General features: G+C 50.1%; 1 protein-coding gene and 1 long non-coding RNA gene across 2 annotated transcripts; one reads left to right on the forward strand and one right to left on the reverse strand.

The window, feature by feature from the left end:
* Window positions 1-454: 454 nt before the first annotated feature.
* On the reverse strand, window positions 455-16,547 carry TTL (tubulin tyrosine ligase). The gene is made up of 7 exons (XM_042031905.1): window positions 16,145-16,547; window positions 12,363-12,441; window positions 10,442-10,674; window positions 7,204-7,339; window positions 6,842-7,111; window positions 5,800-5,943; window positions 455-3,545 (listed from the first exon to the last, which is right to left on the reverse strand). The coding sequence occupies exons 1-7, from the start codon at window positions 16,299-16,301 to the stop codon at window positions 3,428-3,430; spliced, it is 1,137 nt and encodes a 378-aa protein (XP_041887839.1). The 5' UTR covers window positions 16,302-16,547; the 3' UTR covers window positions 455-3,427.
* Window positions 16,548-16,578: 31 nt separating this feature from the next.
* On the forward strand, window positions 16,579-18,131 carry LOC121666406. The gene is made up of 3 exons (XR_006016658.1): window positions 16,579-17,035; window positions 17,110-17,259; window positions 17,974-18,131. It is a non-coding gene; the product is annotated as an uncharacterized LOC121666406 (long non-coding RNA).
* Window positions 18,132-18,142: the final 11 nt, after the last annotated feature.

An 18,142-nucleotide genomic window follows, 5' to 3' on the forward strand; every position in this document is an offset into this window, starting at 1 on the left:
CCGCGCCCCCAGCCCCGAACCGCGCCTCCAGCCCCGAACCGCGCCCCGCAGCCCCGAACCGCGCCCCGCAGCCCCGAACCGCGCCCCGCAGCCACCCCGCTGCCCTGTCCCCCGGAGCTGCGCTCCTCCCGACGGGCACTCCCGGCACCGGGTGGCCCTCTGCATCCGTGTCACCCGTGTTCCTCCCTCCCCCCGCCCAGCCACGTGCGCCCCAAGAACAGGAGCCTGAACACCCGCCCAGCCCCATCACTCTCTGCCACTTCCGCACGCCTGGAATCCCGAACAACCCCGCTATTCCACAGCTCCCACCAGTGCCAGGACAGCCCAGGGGGCGAGGCCATTCCCGGGGTCCCGCACGGTGAGAGAGGGGGAACGCACCACAGGCACCCACGAGAAGCGTTCCCTGGGGACTTGGCACCCCAGGGACCCGCTGCGCCAAGGAAACACCACAGGCTGGGGGGTTTGCATGTTTTAATGATGGTTTAGGAGAGATGTGGATAGATGTGAGCTCACCGGAGAGCCGGGAGCTCAGGCATTCGGCAGCCCCACATGCACATGCTGACGTGAGAGCAGCTGGGCACACGACCCCGAGCCCGACGGGCAGCCAGCCGGCCAGTGCCCCGTGCACCCCACATCCTCCCAACACCAGGGTTTCCCAAGGGCTGCCACAGCAGATGCTGTCATGGAGCATGGTTATGAACGGCACAGAGTTGCTCTCCTGGGAGAGAGCTGCCCGTGTAGAACAAGAAATGCTGGGAGCAGGGACATGCAAGCAGTCCTGAAGGGCACTGGTCACAGTCACCTGGATGAAACCAGGGTTTGAGCCTTTCTTAAGACTTCTCCGGCATTCTCCATGGACTGTGGGCAGCCACCAGATTTCAGCAGAAGCACAACATGACTAACTTGTATGGAACAAGCCACGTGGGAGTTACCTGAAACCCAGAGTCCAGTGGGACCAGACCCTGCTGGACAACGCAGCCAGAACACCTGGGCCAGAAATTCTTCATGGATGACATGAAGGGATACAACTAAGACTAGAGACATTCTGCAATATGGTAGGTGTCTTCTGGAAACCCAGCAGTATCCTGGGTGAAAGCTCAGGAAAGAGAGTAAGACCTTTTCTATTGACCTTTTAGCTGAAATAAACTAGAAAACATTTATTGTTGTATATTCCTAAAAAAAGAAACAACCAAAAGTCTCACAGGGGCTTGTGAGCATCACTTGCAAGGTGCACCCATGGCTGCAATGCCCAGGCCTCAGCCACACACACATCCTCTACTCCACCTCATAGCTAATATTTTGGGCAAAACTTTAGGCACCGTGCTCTCTGTCCTTTATCATTTACCTTCTGTGCTTTACTTTGAGGGGCACTTTGAGAGAAGGTGGAAATTACACATTTTCCTCCAGAGGATGTTGCTTATTCCTGAAAAATTCAGCAGAGGATTAAAGTGTCCCTGAAACACTACCTCCCCCAAGCCCAGCTGGAAAGGCAGGGTATGAATAGCTGCATCGTCTGTGGTTGTGGCTCTACCACCAAGCATTATCTAAATTTCCCTTTTGAGGAGAAGGATGGGTCTAGCACCCCAGAAAACGAGCGTTTCTCAGTTCACTGTGATGGGGAAAATCTTCTGTTCTTGTCTGCCTCGGAGCTTATGAGAGCCCAGCTGTGATCTCAGACACATCCTGGATGAGAGCAATTGCTCTGAGATCTTCCCACTGCTGGGCAAAAAAGGTGCGGTTTTTAAGCTCACCTAAGCTAAAATGAAAATGTCAGTGGAGAGATGTGATGAACTTTGCAAGCTGAGTAACAACTCTAAACAGCCCACATTTTACCTTGGTGTGTTACCACCACACTTTACCTGGACTGCAGTGAAATTCTGACACCTCTGTGCTATCATAAGGTTAGAAAACACAACCAGTCCTTCCCCCCACACCCTTCTCCCTGCTTATCACCCAGTCCTTCCTGTTAGGATTGTTTGCTGCATGAAGAACTCTGAAACCTCCATCACAAGCAGAGGTGAGTACGCCAAAGTGCTAGGTTCTTCTGAGGAAGGCAGAAATTCCATTGCTTAATTCACTTCCCATTACATACAGGCAGCTTGTAATCTCCACAATGTCTTCTTGTTTGTTAGTTACAGGGAACAGGAACCAGTTTCTTTCCATGACCATCTCTCCCTGCCAGAGGGATGTGCTGGGCTCACACTGGAAATTCAGATACACTTCACAAGGTAGGAAACATGACAGGGATTTAGGTTATACTTGCAGCAGATGTTAGCTCTGAAATTCAGAGACCTCAAGGAATTTAACCTCTCCTTCTCCCCAAAGCACCTGATTTCCCAGATGTGTGGCAAACAGGAATCTCTCTCCTGGTCTACAAAACCTCACCCACCTTCCCCCTAGCTAAGATCAAGTTGTGGACTGTGTTCAGTGCAGAAGATTGCAGTATTTGTCAGACGGAGGAGAGTAAAATTGGCTGGATCAAATGGGATTTGGGTAGAAAGGTTTCAGGTTCAAGCCTCAAGTAAAATATGAAGGTGAAAGCTGAGAGAAGAGCCTAAATTCACTGCAGTGCCTCAGAAGAAACTGGGATCAGGTTTCTGCTGCTTGAAACATTCAGCACAAAGTGATGCTGGAAATCCTACAGCCTGCCGGTGAGCTCCGAGGGGGTGTCTCTACCTCTTTTAAGCAGAATCCAACTGCCTCAGACTGGGACAGACATTGATTCAAATCTCAATACGAAAAGGGATAGCTATAAATAAAGAAAATCACCTTCCTTGCTTGGGTTAATTCACCACCTGCAGTTCAGCACCCTTTTGCCAGCCACTGCCTGGGTGTTCAGCCCACCAACTTGGAAAATAACCTAAGGAAACTGACTTCTTGGTGTTCCTGGTTTTAGGCACCCTGCGATGCCAGAGAGCTTGCTCCTTTCTATGTAACAGAGCAGGAACAAAGGAAAGGAGTCACCTATTTGGAGCCAAGCTAAGGCACTAATGATGCAGTAGGTGAGGAAAGAATAAACACAGCGGGAGGAGGACAACTCCATCGTTCTCTTCACTCGATTCCCTTAAAAAACCCAATGTTATCTCTATAGAAAAGGAGGAGCTAATCCAGCATTACAGTATCCCTGCTGGGATTTCATATTAAGGTTGTTTTGTTGTTCTCCCAGAGAGATTTGTTTCAGGTATCAAAGTCACAGGAGCTGTTTCTAAAGTGGATTTTGGTGAATGCAGGCAGAGTTATCTGAGCAGCTCTGGCTCATCGCAGCTCTGTGAGGATGCCTGTTTTGTTGTTTTTCCCTGTGGTCTCCCAGAAAATATGAAGCCTGTCTCTATCACTTTTTGGCATGTTACTGAGATAAGCCACCAAACTGTGCTGACCCGGGGGGTGCAGTCTGTCCCTGTTCACAGCAGTGGCACTTGTGTTGTCATCACAGCTTGATGAAGATCGATGATGACTGGCTCATCTTCTGCCCAGTGTCGTTGAGGGGGAAAACGCTGGAGATGGCTACATCCACAATTCCTTGGCAGAGCTCTGCATACAGCTTCCTAAGAGATGAGAGAGAGAGAATCAGATACCCAGGCAGGACAAACCAGCAGACCCCCGGCCAATTTTTATGTAGGAATGCATGTTCCCAGCAGGATCTACAAGATCCTATTCCCATTACAAGGAGTTTCAGGGTGGCAAACAGGAGGAGAGCAGTATCTATTCCACCTCCTCCCTGTTTACACCAAAAACTATCTTCTTTTTCCATGGTGATAATTCCCAATATTCACAAAGGACCACAAAACCCATTATCTATGTTTACAGTCAGGTCAGGCTTTTGAGCAGAGGCTCCACACCCTTAGGCCCCAGACTTGAGTCTCCACAAGATGCACAGGGGCAGAAAACATCTCAGGGGTCCCTGTACCAGTCTTCCAACTCGGGGAGTTAGGATTTACTGCACCAGACCCTGTTCACAAGGGAATGTGCCCCAGAGGGGCTGCTCTGATGCATTCCTGGTTTGATGAAATGTGCTGGGGTGCAGCTGTACACATCAGCTTGTGACCAGGCACAGGGGCTTCACGGGACCCTCAGACATGTGGGATGTGTTTCACCATGGCACAGCTCGTGCACAGCAGGATTAGGGAGAAGAGAGACAAAGTGTTTGAGATGAGTTAACAACAGCTTCATTTTCTGCTGGAGGAAATACACGTGTAACCTCCCTGAATGCGCTGGCATCTGGGACATATTTAGTACCACAGGTGTTTTTCCCAGGATTAACAATGTCTTTTACTCCATGGCACTGGGGCTATGTGACAGTAAGGTGTTTTTTCAGCTCCTGGGAATGTTACTGCTTTCAGCAGCCATTTTTTTCCCCTCTTTAAATGGAAGCTGTGTGATACGAGTGCTATAAATTAGAGTAACCCTGAACAGGAGAAGTCACAAATAGCCAAAATCTACCTCAGCTGCTTTCAATCTTCCAAGTGCCCAACAAAGCCCTTGCTCTTCCAAGAGGCACAAAACAAACAGGGCACTGCTGCAATCCAAATCCAGGAACAGCCAAATTCTACCCATACAGCAACACAGGGAGGTGCAAGACAGTATTGCACCCTGATGCACACTGTGAACAGGGCATCCTGGACACAGAAAGCTCCCCAAGCTGTAGCCCTGAAAAGGCTGCTGAACAGGCTGCCTGGTAGGTTTGACCTGCATTTTTTGTCTCCTGCTAGTGATGATTTAATCTAATTTAATCAAATCTAATCTGATCAAATTCTAATGCAGTGGTGTATGGCCTGTTCTGTTTTGCTGGGTTTTTTTTTTAATATGATACAGATGCTCACTTAGCAAAAATGTCTGGTCTCCTGCAGTCGTCTCAATCATGTAATACAGCACCTCCCACTGTGCCTACACAGAGATGTTCATGGCCAGGGCTGTTTGGCTGTTCCAGCTTCCCTGTGGCTGCTGGAAGAAGCTATAATCCAATCTCTGCGATACCAAAAGGGTTAATTCAATTTTTACTGTGCCTCTGAACTCTTAGCAGAGAAACAAAGCATGCAAAATCTGCTTTTCCACCAAGGACGGCTGGAAGATAAGAAGACATCTGGCTCAGGAATGCAGGCACAGCCAAAACAAGGACTGAATCTGGGAACCTGGGGAGGGTTTTTTGGTAATGGGCAAATTGTAATACGTATGTAGTGACTGTATATAAGCAACCCACTTGTAAAATCACGTGAACACATAAAGTCAGGAGTTATCCCTCGTGTGACCTGAATAAATGATGCCCTTCTTAACACTAAATTGGTGTTAAGGAGTCTTTATTCCAGTTTTCAGAGATTTGGTAACATCTGCAGCATCCACAGTGGGCACTGGGGTCCTACTGCCTGCAAATTTAGTCACTCACTTCCAGCTGCTGCCCTTAATGCTACCTACTCATTTAACACGTGTTCATACAAAGAGCAGCCACCAGTGGCTCCACAGGAGAGACTGAGAAACAATCTGACTCCCAAAGCATTGAATCTGCAAACATAACTTCAACCCAAGAGTAATAAAAATGACCCAAGTTGTATTCAAACCCATTTGTTAAAAACCCAGGTTAGTGCCCCATCTCATGTGGAAAAGAAGCTGGGGGATACCAAACACTGAGATAGGAGCAAAGAACCCAAACTGGCACTTGGAGCAGTGTCCAGTGTTAGCCTGAAAAACTCCCTTGCCGTTCACTTTCTTTCACCTTTTTCACTTGGAGCTGGGACATAGCCACATTTTGGGTGACACATGTGAATGGTAGCATCACAAGGGTATTCCAGAAGCTGATTTACTCACTGGGCACATGCTGGGGCCCCGTTGACTTCTATTAGCCAGACCTTCAGCTCCTCATCCACCATGAAGTCGAAGCCAAAGAGCTGGAAGCTCTGGTAGTGAAGATGCTTCGTGCTGATTGCAGGCTCTATACACATAAGGCAGCTTCTGTGAAGGGAAAAGCAGAAACTCAGGGTTAAGGCTGCTGTGGACACGTGCATTGCACAGTTAAGTGACAGGGGCTGCCCTGGAACTGCCCCAAATTACAAGTTATGTCCAACACACGCCATGGTAACCAGGTCTGTGCAAGTGAGATCCCATGCCCACGTAAATCCACGTGGGGACACCCCTGAGTTTACTCACAAAGAGGTGGAGAGCAGCATCCTCCCTCACTACTGGGTCAGGCAAGCTGAAAAACACGATATGCAATGCCACAGAGGGCTGCAGCAGGTCCCCAGGGAATTGCCACTGCATGCTCATTTGCCTCCAAGTCCCTCAAAGGTTATGCCATGTCTTTTTAGTGCAATCAACAGCAATGGAGTACTTGCAAAGCAAGTTCCTTCAGGAAGGACTGCTTTGTCAAGACCTGGAATCTCTGCAGCACCAAGACCTCTCTCCAGGCACTTTCTATGCCCAGGAGGGAACTGGCTTCGTGTGGACTGAGTAAGATGACCTAGGCAAAAGCCATGTGCTGCTGCTTGCTGATGGTGGGCGAAGAAGCATCCAGAGTCCAGACTTGAGTCCAGCTTTACTTCCCCTGTAGCCCCTTTTTTTAATCTCAACCTCTCCCAGCCCTGTCTTTTGACCTGCTCTCTTCCCTTTTCATTCCATCCTTCTCCAGCCACAGCTGGCAAAACACAGAGACGTGGACACATACCATTGGGGCAACTGCACTCACGGAGGTGCCTTTTCATTGAGCAGTGACATGGGCGTATTTATGGCCTTATCTTAAATTTATGCAATTGAAACCCTTCCCTTCTTGGTCTGCCTGCTTCCCCAGCTGTGTCCACACACAATCCCTGTCCCTGAAGGGTTATGTTCTCCTTGGCAGCAGGCAGCTGGCTACCTTATTATGTGTTTGATTTGCAGTAAGATGCTATTCTCAAGAGTTGTGTTCAGGGCATCCATCAGATACTGGTTGAACTCCTCGAAGAACATTTCATTCCCTTCCTCATACCGCCCGTAGTTTTTGGAATATTCCTTCTGAATGCAGTGATTGGTCAAGTGGCAGGTTTTGTCCTGGAAATTAGCACTGTTATACGGTTCGGAAGAGGTCCGCAGGACACCCTCTCTGTAGAGGTAGATATTATATTGATGATCCACGAGAACCCAGCTCCTGGGGGACAGGAGAACAAACTCTAGTCTCAGTGGCTCAAAAAGAAACAGCAATAAAAAGAAACCTGGTATTGCAAAGGCAGAAAGGGTTACCTGATGTCAAACTTGCGATGCCCTGGCTCTAAAAGTAGAGGATTCTCCAGGTATTTCTGAATCACATGCACTTGTCCCTGCTCATCGATGAAGTCCAGGAGCTCTGCAGCCTCCGAAGAAATCAGGATCCCTTCCCCTGGCACAGAAAGTTGAAGACAAAATTATGTAGAGGATCCTTCCACCTTTGTTGGAGTTTTTCAGGCCCCAAGTGGACTGTGGCTCATCAGCCCAAAAAGCAACATGCAAGAGCCTATGGCCCCAGGGTTGGCCTAAGCAATGTCACATTCACTCTGTGGGAACGAATCTGTGGAGGCATCTCTTTCTTACCATGCCACGGCTCTTTGGCTCCCCAGAAACCAGGCCTAATGCAAATGAGAATCAAGGGGATCTGATATGGCACGGCCTGCCCAGGGCACATCTGTAGGGGGGTGGCTGCTGAGGTGTGAGGAGATGCACAGCAGACAGAGACCTGGGCAAGCAGTGAGGCAGCTGCTTGGTTTGAGGGCATTTTGTTTTCTTTTATGTCTTTTTTTTCTTCCTATCTAGCTTGGCAGGAGTAGGAAAGTGTGGTGGTGTTTTTATGTGGCACTTGATGAATTTGGTTTTGTTTTTCCATGGTTTTCAGCAGTTTATAGAGAACAGGGGGGTTGGCACATTTTCTGTAAAGATTCTTGCCTTTCTTTTTTATCTGGGGAGGAAAGTTTGTGGGTTTTTTTAACCTAGACTCAAGACTTTCTTTCCCTGTCTGGCTTCTCTGGCTGCCAGAGGCAGTCACACATGCACACTTGTGCAGTGTTGCCCTGCTCACTGAGTTCATTTATGTTATTATTAAAATCATTGCTGAATAAGGAAAAGTACTATTTTAAATTGTTCATCCATGTAGTCAGTGATCCTGCTGTGGAAGCTCTTCATTAAAAAAATGAACTGCGCCTTTTAAATACTCCCACATTTTGGCTGAAGCTGTCACTGTTCATTTCTTGCAAGAGTCCCAATAGGAAAATTCTGTTGCAGAGCACTGAAGAGAGACCATTTTCCTTCTGGGATTTCATAAAGGAATGGCATGGTGCCATGAGGGATAAGCCAGCTCAGGTAGAGTTATCAAACACTTCTCTGGCACTATGCGCCTTGTTGAGGCGCTCGTTAACTTTTTGGACCAAACTTGATGACTTAAGTCTTAATTTTGTGCTGAATGTTTTTGAGAAAAGACTGTGCAAAAAAACCCCACTCTTCGAGTGGGAACTGAAGGGATAATAGAGGTTTGGAGCACAGGCAGAGTTTGACAGGACCATCCCATGAAAAATGCTCCTAGCTATGACTTCTGAAGGTCGCTGCCAGCACGGCCCTGCAGGAACTCCCACTGCTCCATTCTCTGCTCAGCTTTCTAGCCCTACTGACCTCCCATTCATCCCAGTAGCCTCCACTGACAGGAAGTCTGTCCTCAAGGTCTTTTTCTCACCCATGCTCTATGCAGGGGGCAAGATTTTTTAGTCTCCTGATCAGAGCGGAGCAAGGCAGAACCTTGCACTGGCACAGCTTCAGGCTGTGTCCTGGGGGAAGGAGGGAAACAACATCCCTAAGGCAGTAAAGCCTCTGCAGTGGGGAGATCAGCAGGCACCAATTCCACACTGGACAGATGGCAAACCAAGGGGAGGGTCAGTCTAACTGGGCACCCAGGCAGCAACCCAGTGAGGCAGCAAAGCAGCTTATGTGGGGCAGCTGTCCCTGCTCTCAAAGACAACACCAAAACCTCCAGCCACAGTTGCAAACTCTTAAAACGTTTGAGTCAGGGCATCCAAAACCTTTAAATTTCCTGTTACTGATGGATAACCAAGCCTCTCTTAGACCTGTCCCAAGACAGGGGCTGTGCCTGAGCTGTATATTTCTTGGTAATTAGCACCAACAAGCTTTCTTCATCAGAAGTAATCCCCAGACATGTAAAACTTCCCTCTAGAAGATATTTCCATGAGACTCTGCTTTCCACTTCAATTTGCAGCAGCACACTGATGAATACAAAAGGCCACTCTGCTTTAGTGCAGAAAAGATGAGATCACACTTGCATAAAGTATCTGAAGAGTCTGAACCTCCTCAGCCTGGAGCAGACCACAGCAACTGCCTTTTCAAATGCCCAGATGGGTTTTTTGCCAGTTTACCACACAGAAACACATTCCCAAACTGGCATAACAAAAGGACTCATCTGTCCTTTGTTCCTGATGAAAATACTCTTCCAATACTTCTTGGTGACTCAGCCAAGAGAGCAGAACAGAGAGAGAAGCCAGTGTGAAGGACAGTTTTATCGCGCAGCCTCCCTGCAACCAGTTCTGGCTTTCACATTCTCTTTTTGCAAGACTGTATCCAAAGTGACTCTGCAAATATGAGTAATACATGTGGACTTGTTCCCTTTGAAAAGACCAGGTCCTTCCTCAGGCTGGGCTCTGCTGCACACATGGCAAGGTAAGTTTTTAAATACCACCATTCTCATAATGTGCTCATGGTAACACCGTAACTGACAGAGAGCACACAGTTATCAAAGCACTGCCTCTATAGCTGTGTCCAGCTATCTCATAGCTCATTATTTCTGTAAAGTGAGTGATGGAATGATCCTGGAACAAGGAAGAACATATTACCACTTGAGTATCTATTGTCCTATTCAGATTAAATGGACAGACAGACACTGCATCGCTGGTCTTTGCTCTGGTACACTCCCCTGAGGTTTGACTGCAATTTTGATGCACTGAGCTCGTGGCTGCTCAGCCAGTCTCTCGGTGTGACCATGGGCAGGCCACTGGCACCAGGCATCTGAGTCTGGTTGAAAGACAAGCAGGATTTCCACCCAGGAGAAGGCAAGCTTAGCTGCAGCATGGGGAGTTGGGCTCCTTGCCCTTGAAGGTTGCTGTCCTGCCTGTTGACTGCCTCCTTATATCCTGTTCTGCTCCCTCTAACCTGCTCTCCACATTCCCCTCACTTACTGGTCCCTGCTGCCTTCTTCCTGCAGCACTTTCCCACATTTTGAGGTGCATGTGTAGAGGAGCGCAGGCCCTTTCACTGCCATGCATGTTCTAGGTAGCACGTGCACACCACACTGCTTGTCGGGAACCCCATGCTGGCTTGACTGGCATGCAGTTGGCGGGTGAAGCCCTTTACAGACAGACCAGCTTGGCTCAGCCAAACCCTGGGACTCTATGGATCATGTAAAGAATGAGGAATAAAGAGAAATAGCTCCTGATGCTGGAGAATGAACCTTTGGCACCAGCTGAAGACTTGGCGATCCACACGTTGCCTTCTTTGCCTTCCCGCCGCCTGTTGTAAGCTGCCAGGAACACTTCTCGCTCATCCGTCCTCGAGTTGTTTATGAGATGTTGAATTCCATTCTGTGCTGGAGCCACGGGGGTCTTCAAGTTTGTTGGGTAAATCACATATGACTCAGGGAACCACGTGCAGGACTCCGATAGCTCAGGGCTTGTCTTGATTAGCCTGGGTAAAGAGAGAGAGGCTGTTAATCTCCAGAGTGTCCCCACCTGCACGGGGATTGTTTAATAAGGAAAGATCATCATTAACTGGGCTCTTTTGCTCAATGATGAATGGCAGCTTACAGATAGTCTGTGCTAAACTATCCTATTTTCCTTAGACCCCTGAAATTAGGGTTTCCCTAAAGATATCACGGCAACCCCAGCCCACAGCGAAGCACTACTCTTTGAACCAGAACCTGCATGCTTTCATTGAACATTTTATTGATAGCATGGATATCATGAAACTAACAGCTGAGACGTTTTCATGTAACTAGAGCTTGTGGTGCATTCCCTGCATCATCTCTGCACAAGGGAATTGAGGAGGGGTGTTTGCTGACACGGCTCGGGGCAGGAAGGATGCTGTGATCATGACTGGCAAAAGGAAAGCCAGAGCAGTAATGCTCTGTGCTGGTGCTTAGCCCTTGATCCCATTCCCACTGGGAATGTCCCAGTTGTGTATGAAGACCACTGGGAACCCATAAACAGCTACATGTTTCACATCCCAAGGTGTCTGGGATCCCTCTGGCACATCTCTCCTACCAGTAATGTGTGGAGATGCCAGCAAATTCCTGTTAGCAGAGTGCAGGCCTGTTTTCTTTCAGAGCCAAGGGAGCTGCCTGCCTCTCCAAATGCCTGTGCTTTGCTTAAGGCCAGAAGTAGAGTTCATGAGGTGCCGACTCTTTCTGTGCATTTGTGCCTCTCTGCTGAGGTGGCAGTGAGTCAGTGGCACTCTGGGAGCTCTGGGGAATGTCATTTGTTGTCCTCTGGGTTCCTAAGTAGCTTGATGCACGGTTGACCCTTCAATTAGAAAGCTCAGCCAAGCTGCAGGGTATAAAAACAGGTGTGCAAGTGCTTTTAGCACTCTAGGTAACAGGCTAAAGAGAAATCCAGCTGAGGAGCTCTGTAAGTGCTTGTTTAAAAATACTCCTCCACTTTCTGACAAACACCATCACCACGGCCAGGAAAGCAATTGGGAACAGGCTCTTTGCAGGGGGAGGAGAGGCCTTGGATCAGCACATGCTGTCTGCAGGACTGCATCAGTGAGAGGCAGCACAGACTCTAATGGGCAATCAAATTGCTGAAGGAGACCAAGAGCTCTGACATGAAGATATTCTAGTGGGAGCAGAGTTTGCACAGGGACGAGGGTTATTTACAATGAAAGTTCATCCACATTTCCTCAGGAGATCCTGGCATGGCAGGTCATGCAGAAATAACTCCCGGAGCTCTTCCTGGAGATGTCTCCAAGCATTTGTTTGACCAACAAATCTGATTAGCTAAAGGCACATTAGTGTCTCTTCTCTCTATGAAATAGAGAATAAAAGGAGAAGGTTTTAATTAAATGTCTACAAGGAAAAAGAGCAGCTATGTTTGGGTTTCTTTTTCCTCTAGACTTTGCTCCAATCTGATTCAATACACTCCGTGGTTTCAAGTAGATACAACTCAGTGGAAATGGCATTTCCCCTGAAGTCACAGAGAGGCCTTTGTGCACACAAACAGCTCTAGAGACCAGCCCGGGAGTCTGAAGGCAGCACATGCTAGGACACTCCCAGGGCAGCTGCTCTGTGAAATACCCTCCAAACAGGTTCAGCACTCGACAAGGGTTAGAAGAGAAGCTTCTGCCATGCCCATCTAACATTTCAGTGAATTTCTTACTTCACCAGAGATGCTTTGCGGCACAGCTTGTCTGCTCCCCTGTAGTAATTCACCAGCTGCACAAGTCCAGGTTCATGGCCTAAGAAGGGGAAACAGAGGTCAGACAAACTCCTCAGTGAATAAAGGGAAAACAGCTGCTTGGTACAAAGGACCTGTGCAGTAGGGGAAAAAAAATGGAGGCTTGTTCCTTGCCCTGCATTACAGAAACAGGCTGTAAACTGGTACTGGCTCCTGTGGTTTCTCTCATTCAGTTACAAAAAGCCAGGTAGTTACCCATTTGTTTTTAATCTGACACATCCATATTGCAAAGGAAAATAATTCTTTCCTAATTCACACTGGGAACTGGCAGCACCACCCAGAAGCGTTCTCCATCTGCTGGTGTAAGTTTTTAAGAACCAAGATTTCAGTAACTCTTAAATACAAGTGGAGGATGCAGGGAAACACACCATGACACAAAGATCACAGCTTAGCAAAGGGCTTCTTTTTCTTTGTCACGTACAGCAAGATTCCCTCTTGGACCTGGTATCACAAAACACTGGGAAACCTTGAAAGACTTGGAGTCTTGCTTCTTTCTAGCAGTTTGCAACAAGACCCATTGGACACCTGGGGTGGGAAGGAACCTCTGGGAATCTCTGGTCCAACCTCTTGTTCAGTCAAAGTCTGAGTATCTCTAAAGATGGAGATCCTACTGCTTCTCTAAGTCCTTGTCCCAGTGCTTGGCTGCCAACCTGTGTCCCCTTGACTATCCTGATGGCCCCTGCTATAGTCACTCCAGGGTGTTTAAGCCTTTCTTGCACTGGGAAGTCCCAAACTGGCCCCAGTATCCCACTGTGGCCTCAGCAGTGCCACAAAGAGTGCTAAACAGATGGGTACCTCCTTACCAACACTGGACTTCACACCACAGTCTTCCTGCCTTCACCTTTTCACACTACAGAAACACTTGTGCTCAGCTGGAAGCTCTCTGGGAGGGACCAGAATCCTGAAAAAGGATTCAGAGTTTTACTTATCCTCCTTGGTGCTTGCCTGGGATAAAAGGCCTGGAGCAAACATCACCTTAAATACCAGGCAGCTGCAAGATCACAGAGAGTGAATATCTATTTTCAGCCTGAAAGTCACTTCACTGACCTGGGTCACTTTTATTCACATATCTTTAAATACAAGATAGCTGAAAACCATCCTGCAGAAAAGATCTGTAACTTCAGGCACTTCAATGTGCAGCCAGCATGGCCAGGTTTTTTGGTTTTTTTTTTCTGAAAAGAAAATAATAAAACCCCTCATATTTTCTTCTGTTTCCAGTTTATCCTAGGGAGACACATCCTCACTGGTTTCCTGAGCATCACCACGGAGCAGTGGGCTGCAATGTAGAGTCGGGTGGCCAGCAAACAGGGAACACGAGGCAGGAAGGGAAACTTCTGGGGCATGTTGTGAGGTCTGTGCCATGCATTTAGTGGGATTAAAAAGCTGCCAAGGCACTGACCAAAGTGGCAATCTTCTCCTGGCCAGCACAGCATAGAGTCCAGCACCCCCTGCTACATGAGGCCTCTGCAGCCTCTTCCTCCTTTCCATCCCCTCAGCACAAACTGCTTTTCTTCTGGACCCAGACACATTTTAAGGGTGCAATCCCCCAGGAATTAGGTTATCAGTGAGAGCTACAGAGGTCCCTGCAGCTAGGCAGAGACAGTGGTGCATGCTGAGAGTCCCCACTTCTCTCCATGATCCAGCTTAGGCCCTAAGTAATGCAAATCCCTACAGTTCCCCGAATTAATGTCTGCTTCCACTGAGTAGAGCCCTTAGGAAAACCAAGCCAGCTTTGATGCAACAGTTGCTCAGGAAGACGAACCAGAGAAGATACAGCTTTTTGGAAAATGTACCAAAATAACCATGTTATTTTTGGTCTGAATCTACTGATTTCAGGCAACCAGTTCCTGCAATCGGAGAATGGTTTAAAGAAGCCAGAGCCAAAGCATGGCCCCTTCTCCACAGGTTATAGATGTGTCTTGGCTCTGAGAAATGGTTTGAGTTTTTGGGCATCCCATGGCAACACATGCTGAAAGGCTCAGTGAAGCCCTTCTATCACCCCAGGACACTTTTGGAGGATGGAAGCGGTTAGTTAGAGATGGCCACAAGACCACCATGGCTGGATGTGCTGTGCATGTTCATCAAAGAACTGCACTCGTTCTGCAGTGAGGCCTGATGCTCACAGGTCCTGCATGCTGGGCATGTTAAAGCACAGGTCTGCCTGCTGTGCCTGCTGCCAGCCCATGTGAGCATCCTCACTGCCTGAGCCTCTCCTGGCACCTCCCTGCCTGCTGCAGACACCCCAGTGCTGGGAGGTGACCAGATGGCATTGCCATGTGATGGGGACTTTCCACTCACAAATGTGGAGGAGACAAGGGAGAGGTGCTGGAGCTGGTGACTTGCAAATCTGAAAGAGCAGCCAGAGATGAGTCTCTGCTGCAAGAAAGGGGCTGCAAAACCATCCTGCACCAGAGCTGCTGGAGTGAGGGGGCTCGGCCTGTTCTGATGTTTCTCCAGCCAGAAGCAGTGCTGCAAAATCACCCCAGAAAGAAAGAAACCAGGACCGAGATGACAGTGCATCCCTGCTCCCCGCCACACCCTGCAACACTGCCAGTGCCTGGCTCGGCTCCCCCTGCTTGTGGGCACTCTCCCTCCCTGCTCCTGGGCTCTGCACCATCCAGCGGGGCAGAGGGCCAGGGTGGCTGTGCCATGGGACAGGCTGTGCCGTGGGACAAACCTGCACAGGGCAGCTCCCAGAACCCTGCGTGTTGGCAGGGCGACAGTGGGGGCCAGGTAGCAGGGGAAAAGGTGGTAGGGCAGGGGGTGTATGGGGCCCTACATACACAGGGCCTCTGGAATTACCCACACCTTGCTCCAGGCAGGGACTAGTGCCATCACCCTCACCAAGCCCTGCAGAGGCACATCCCCACCAGTCTCAGCTCTGGAGTGAAGGTTTGAGCGTGCCCGGCTCAGTCCTGTTCTGCCTCCTGTGTCAAACAGCAGAAACACCCCCATAACACATAAGCTCAGCACCGCAGTGTCCCTGCCCAGAACCCGGCAGGGAATGACACTGGAACCACCGCGACCCCACAAGCGCACGCTGTTTGTCGGAAGCCCCCTGCAGTGGTGCAAACAGCCCCAAGGGCACTGCCGCAGGGCAAGGAAGGCACTCCGGGAAGCAGGGGCTCCACCCGGACGAGGGGCCGGGATCCTGAGGTCTGAAACTTGTCACAGGGGGGTCTCCGGGTGCCCCTTTCCCATCCCCGCCCCTCCCGCTGCTGCACCACAGCTCAGGCCTCAAGCTGGGCGGGGGTGTTTTGGGGGTGAAATCACTCTCCGGGAGCTGGGGAAGGGGATCCTTCGAGGCCTGGCTGCCGTCAGCAGGGCCCGCAGAGAGCCCTGCCGGGCGTCAGGAGGCGGCTGCACAGAGATCCCGCAGTGCCTGAGCTTTGTTCGGGCGCCGGAGGCCGGGGTGGCCGCCGAGCCGCAGTGCCAAGGAGCCGCGGGTCGGGGAGTCCCGGGGACAGGGAGCCGCGGGGACAGCGGCAGGGCGGCGAGCGGGGCGGGCGGGCACCGCCTCCCGAACCGCGGGGGCTTTGCCGGGGCGCGCCCCGCCCGTGCCCACAGCGGTGGCGGAAGGCTGCGGCGACCCGCGGCGGGGGACACCGGGGACGGCAGGGCACAGTGGCAGCCACAGACCGAAGAGGACCAGGGAGAAGCCGGGCCCTGCTGCCGGCGGGGGCGGGCGCGGGGAGGACCCTTACCGAGCCTGCCGAAGGGGAGCCGGTTCCTCTCGCCCAGCATCAGGTTGAAGCGGGGGTTGTCCCTGCGGAGGCGCCGCCACTGCCCGCTGGCCAGCAGCAGCCGGCTCACCTCGGTGTACACGCTGCTGCCCTCGTCCCGCACCACGAAGGTGTACATGGTGGCGGGGCAGGGGGGAAGGGGCTCCCCGCCCTACCCCCGGCGGCTCATGGGGCCCCGCCGCAGCCCAGGCAGGGCCCTGCGCGGCCGCCGCCGCCCGGCCCGGCTCCGCATGGCCGGGGCCGCCGCCCCCGCTCACCGCCCGACAGCCTGCCCAGGCGGGGACTAACCCGGAACCAGAACCGCCCTCCTGATCCCGGTCCTGATCCTGATCCGATTCCTGCTGCTCCTCCTCCCCGCCCCGTTACGCCGTGCAGCCGCCGGGGGCGGGGCCATGCGCGCCGGGCGCCCGCAGCGGGCCGGGCCTGCCGCCGCTCCCCGGTGCGGCACCGGCCGGGGTGTCCCCTGTCCCCCAGCCCAGGCTTGGTCCCTGCAGTGCTGCCCCCACCGCTCCCCTCCGGTGCTCAAGACCCGCGGGGGATGCTCACCCTCCCTCCCCGTGGGTCGCCGCCGCCGGGCTCGGACCGCCAGCCGTGGGTGTCGGTGCTGTGCACACGAGTCCCGGGGCTGCAGCTCAGCTCTGAGCCAGTCGATCTTCTTCTTCCTAACCCATTTGACTCTTCACTTCTTGTCTTCTCATACGTTACAACCCAATTTGGTCTTTCTGGATGTGAAAAGGTCTTCTTGTTTGTTACCATCACTTCTGTCTTCCTCACAAACAAACCTGCAGCAGACCAAAGATACCTCACAAATTGAAAACTTGGAAGTCAGATTTCGTCCCCACCACAAATCAGGTTTGTCTTAACAAACCTATCAGTAATGAAAATTCTTAGGTTTTGAGTTGGTTAATGTCCTGTTTTTCCTACAGTTACTGTATGAGTAATGACATCAGCATTGCATGCTCTAGCTGGTTGCTGTAAATCATGATATATTTCCAAGAAATAAAGACCCTTTTGCTGAAGGAAACACAGATCGGTCACGACCTGCACATTGCCTTTTCTTTTTTTGACAGCACAAGGTAAGGTGTTAAGTGATTCATGGATGGAAAAAATTAATTTAAAAAATAGCTACTCTCTTATAGCAGCTAAAAAAATTCTCCAGGCAGCTTGTTTTTGCTAGGAGGTGCTCTTGGACCTGGGATTGGATGTGCCTCTGCATCTGTTTTCAGATGCATCCTCAGTATGTGTTCTCCTCACGGTGTTGTACGTGGTTTAGCTTAAACCACCTCACAGCCCAGGGAATCACAGAGCACCTGGGACTCAGATCCTGAAGCCATTCCCTCTTCCCAATTTGGGCACGTGCTGTTTATCAGGATTCCAAATTTATAGGAATTCCAGTTGATAATTTGGTGGTTCATCTCTGTTGTTTATGTAATTAAGTGCAAGAGGCAAAGATATTCCATAAAGTTAAGATCAGTGTATCAGACCAGTAAGCAGAATGGAGTCCAGTAATGAACTGCTCAATATTCCATGCAAAGTTTCCTGTAGCAAGGTGGATTTTGTGTTTGGGGTTTGGGGTTTTTTTTTGCTTTTGGGGTTTTTTTTTGTGTTTTGTTTGGTTTTGTTTCTTTTTGTTTGTTTGTTTGTTTGGGGTTTTTTTTCTTGTTGGTTGGTTGGTTTTTTGGGTTTTTGGTTGTTATGTTTCATTTTGGTTTTTTCTATACCTTAAAGTATAGCTCTTGCATACACACTAGATTTAAATGGAAAACCTTTTTTCTTCTTTGTGTCTGTAGGGAAAATGCTTGCAGTTAACCCATTCTCAGTGGGATTCCTGCATGTCCTTTTTGCTGGCTTTGAGCTTCAGCGTGAAAATTGTCTGGACCTTTTCTAAAGACAAGAAATATTTGTAGCTACAGTTTATGGTTTAAAATAAACCATAAATTACCACCCAGCTGGATTTAT

Source organism: Corvus kubaryi, unplaced genomic scaffold, assembly GCF_017639235.1.
Source record: "Corvus kubaryi isolate FWS band 111438036 unplaced genomic scaffold, C.kubaryi_AGA036_p1.0 37347, whole genome shotgun sequence".
Classification (NCBI taxonomy): domain Eukaryota; kingdom Metazoa; phylum Chordata; class Aves; order Passeriformes; family Corvidae; genus Corvus; species Corvus kubaryi.

Coding starts and splice junctions, on each gene's coding strand:
- TTL (XM_042031905.1), bottom strand. CDS start 16,301: ATGTACACCTTCGTGGTGCGGGACGAGGGCAGCAGCGTGTACACCGAG. Junction 7,340..10,441: donor GTCTTCAGCTGGTGCCAAAG/GTTCATTCTCCA, acceptor TTTCTGTGCCAG/GGGAAGGGATCCTGATTTCT. Junction 5,944..6,841: donor CAAATCAAACACATAATAAG/GTAGCCAGCTGC, acceptor TTCCCTTCACAG/AAGCTGCCTTATGTGTATAG.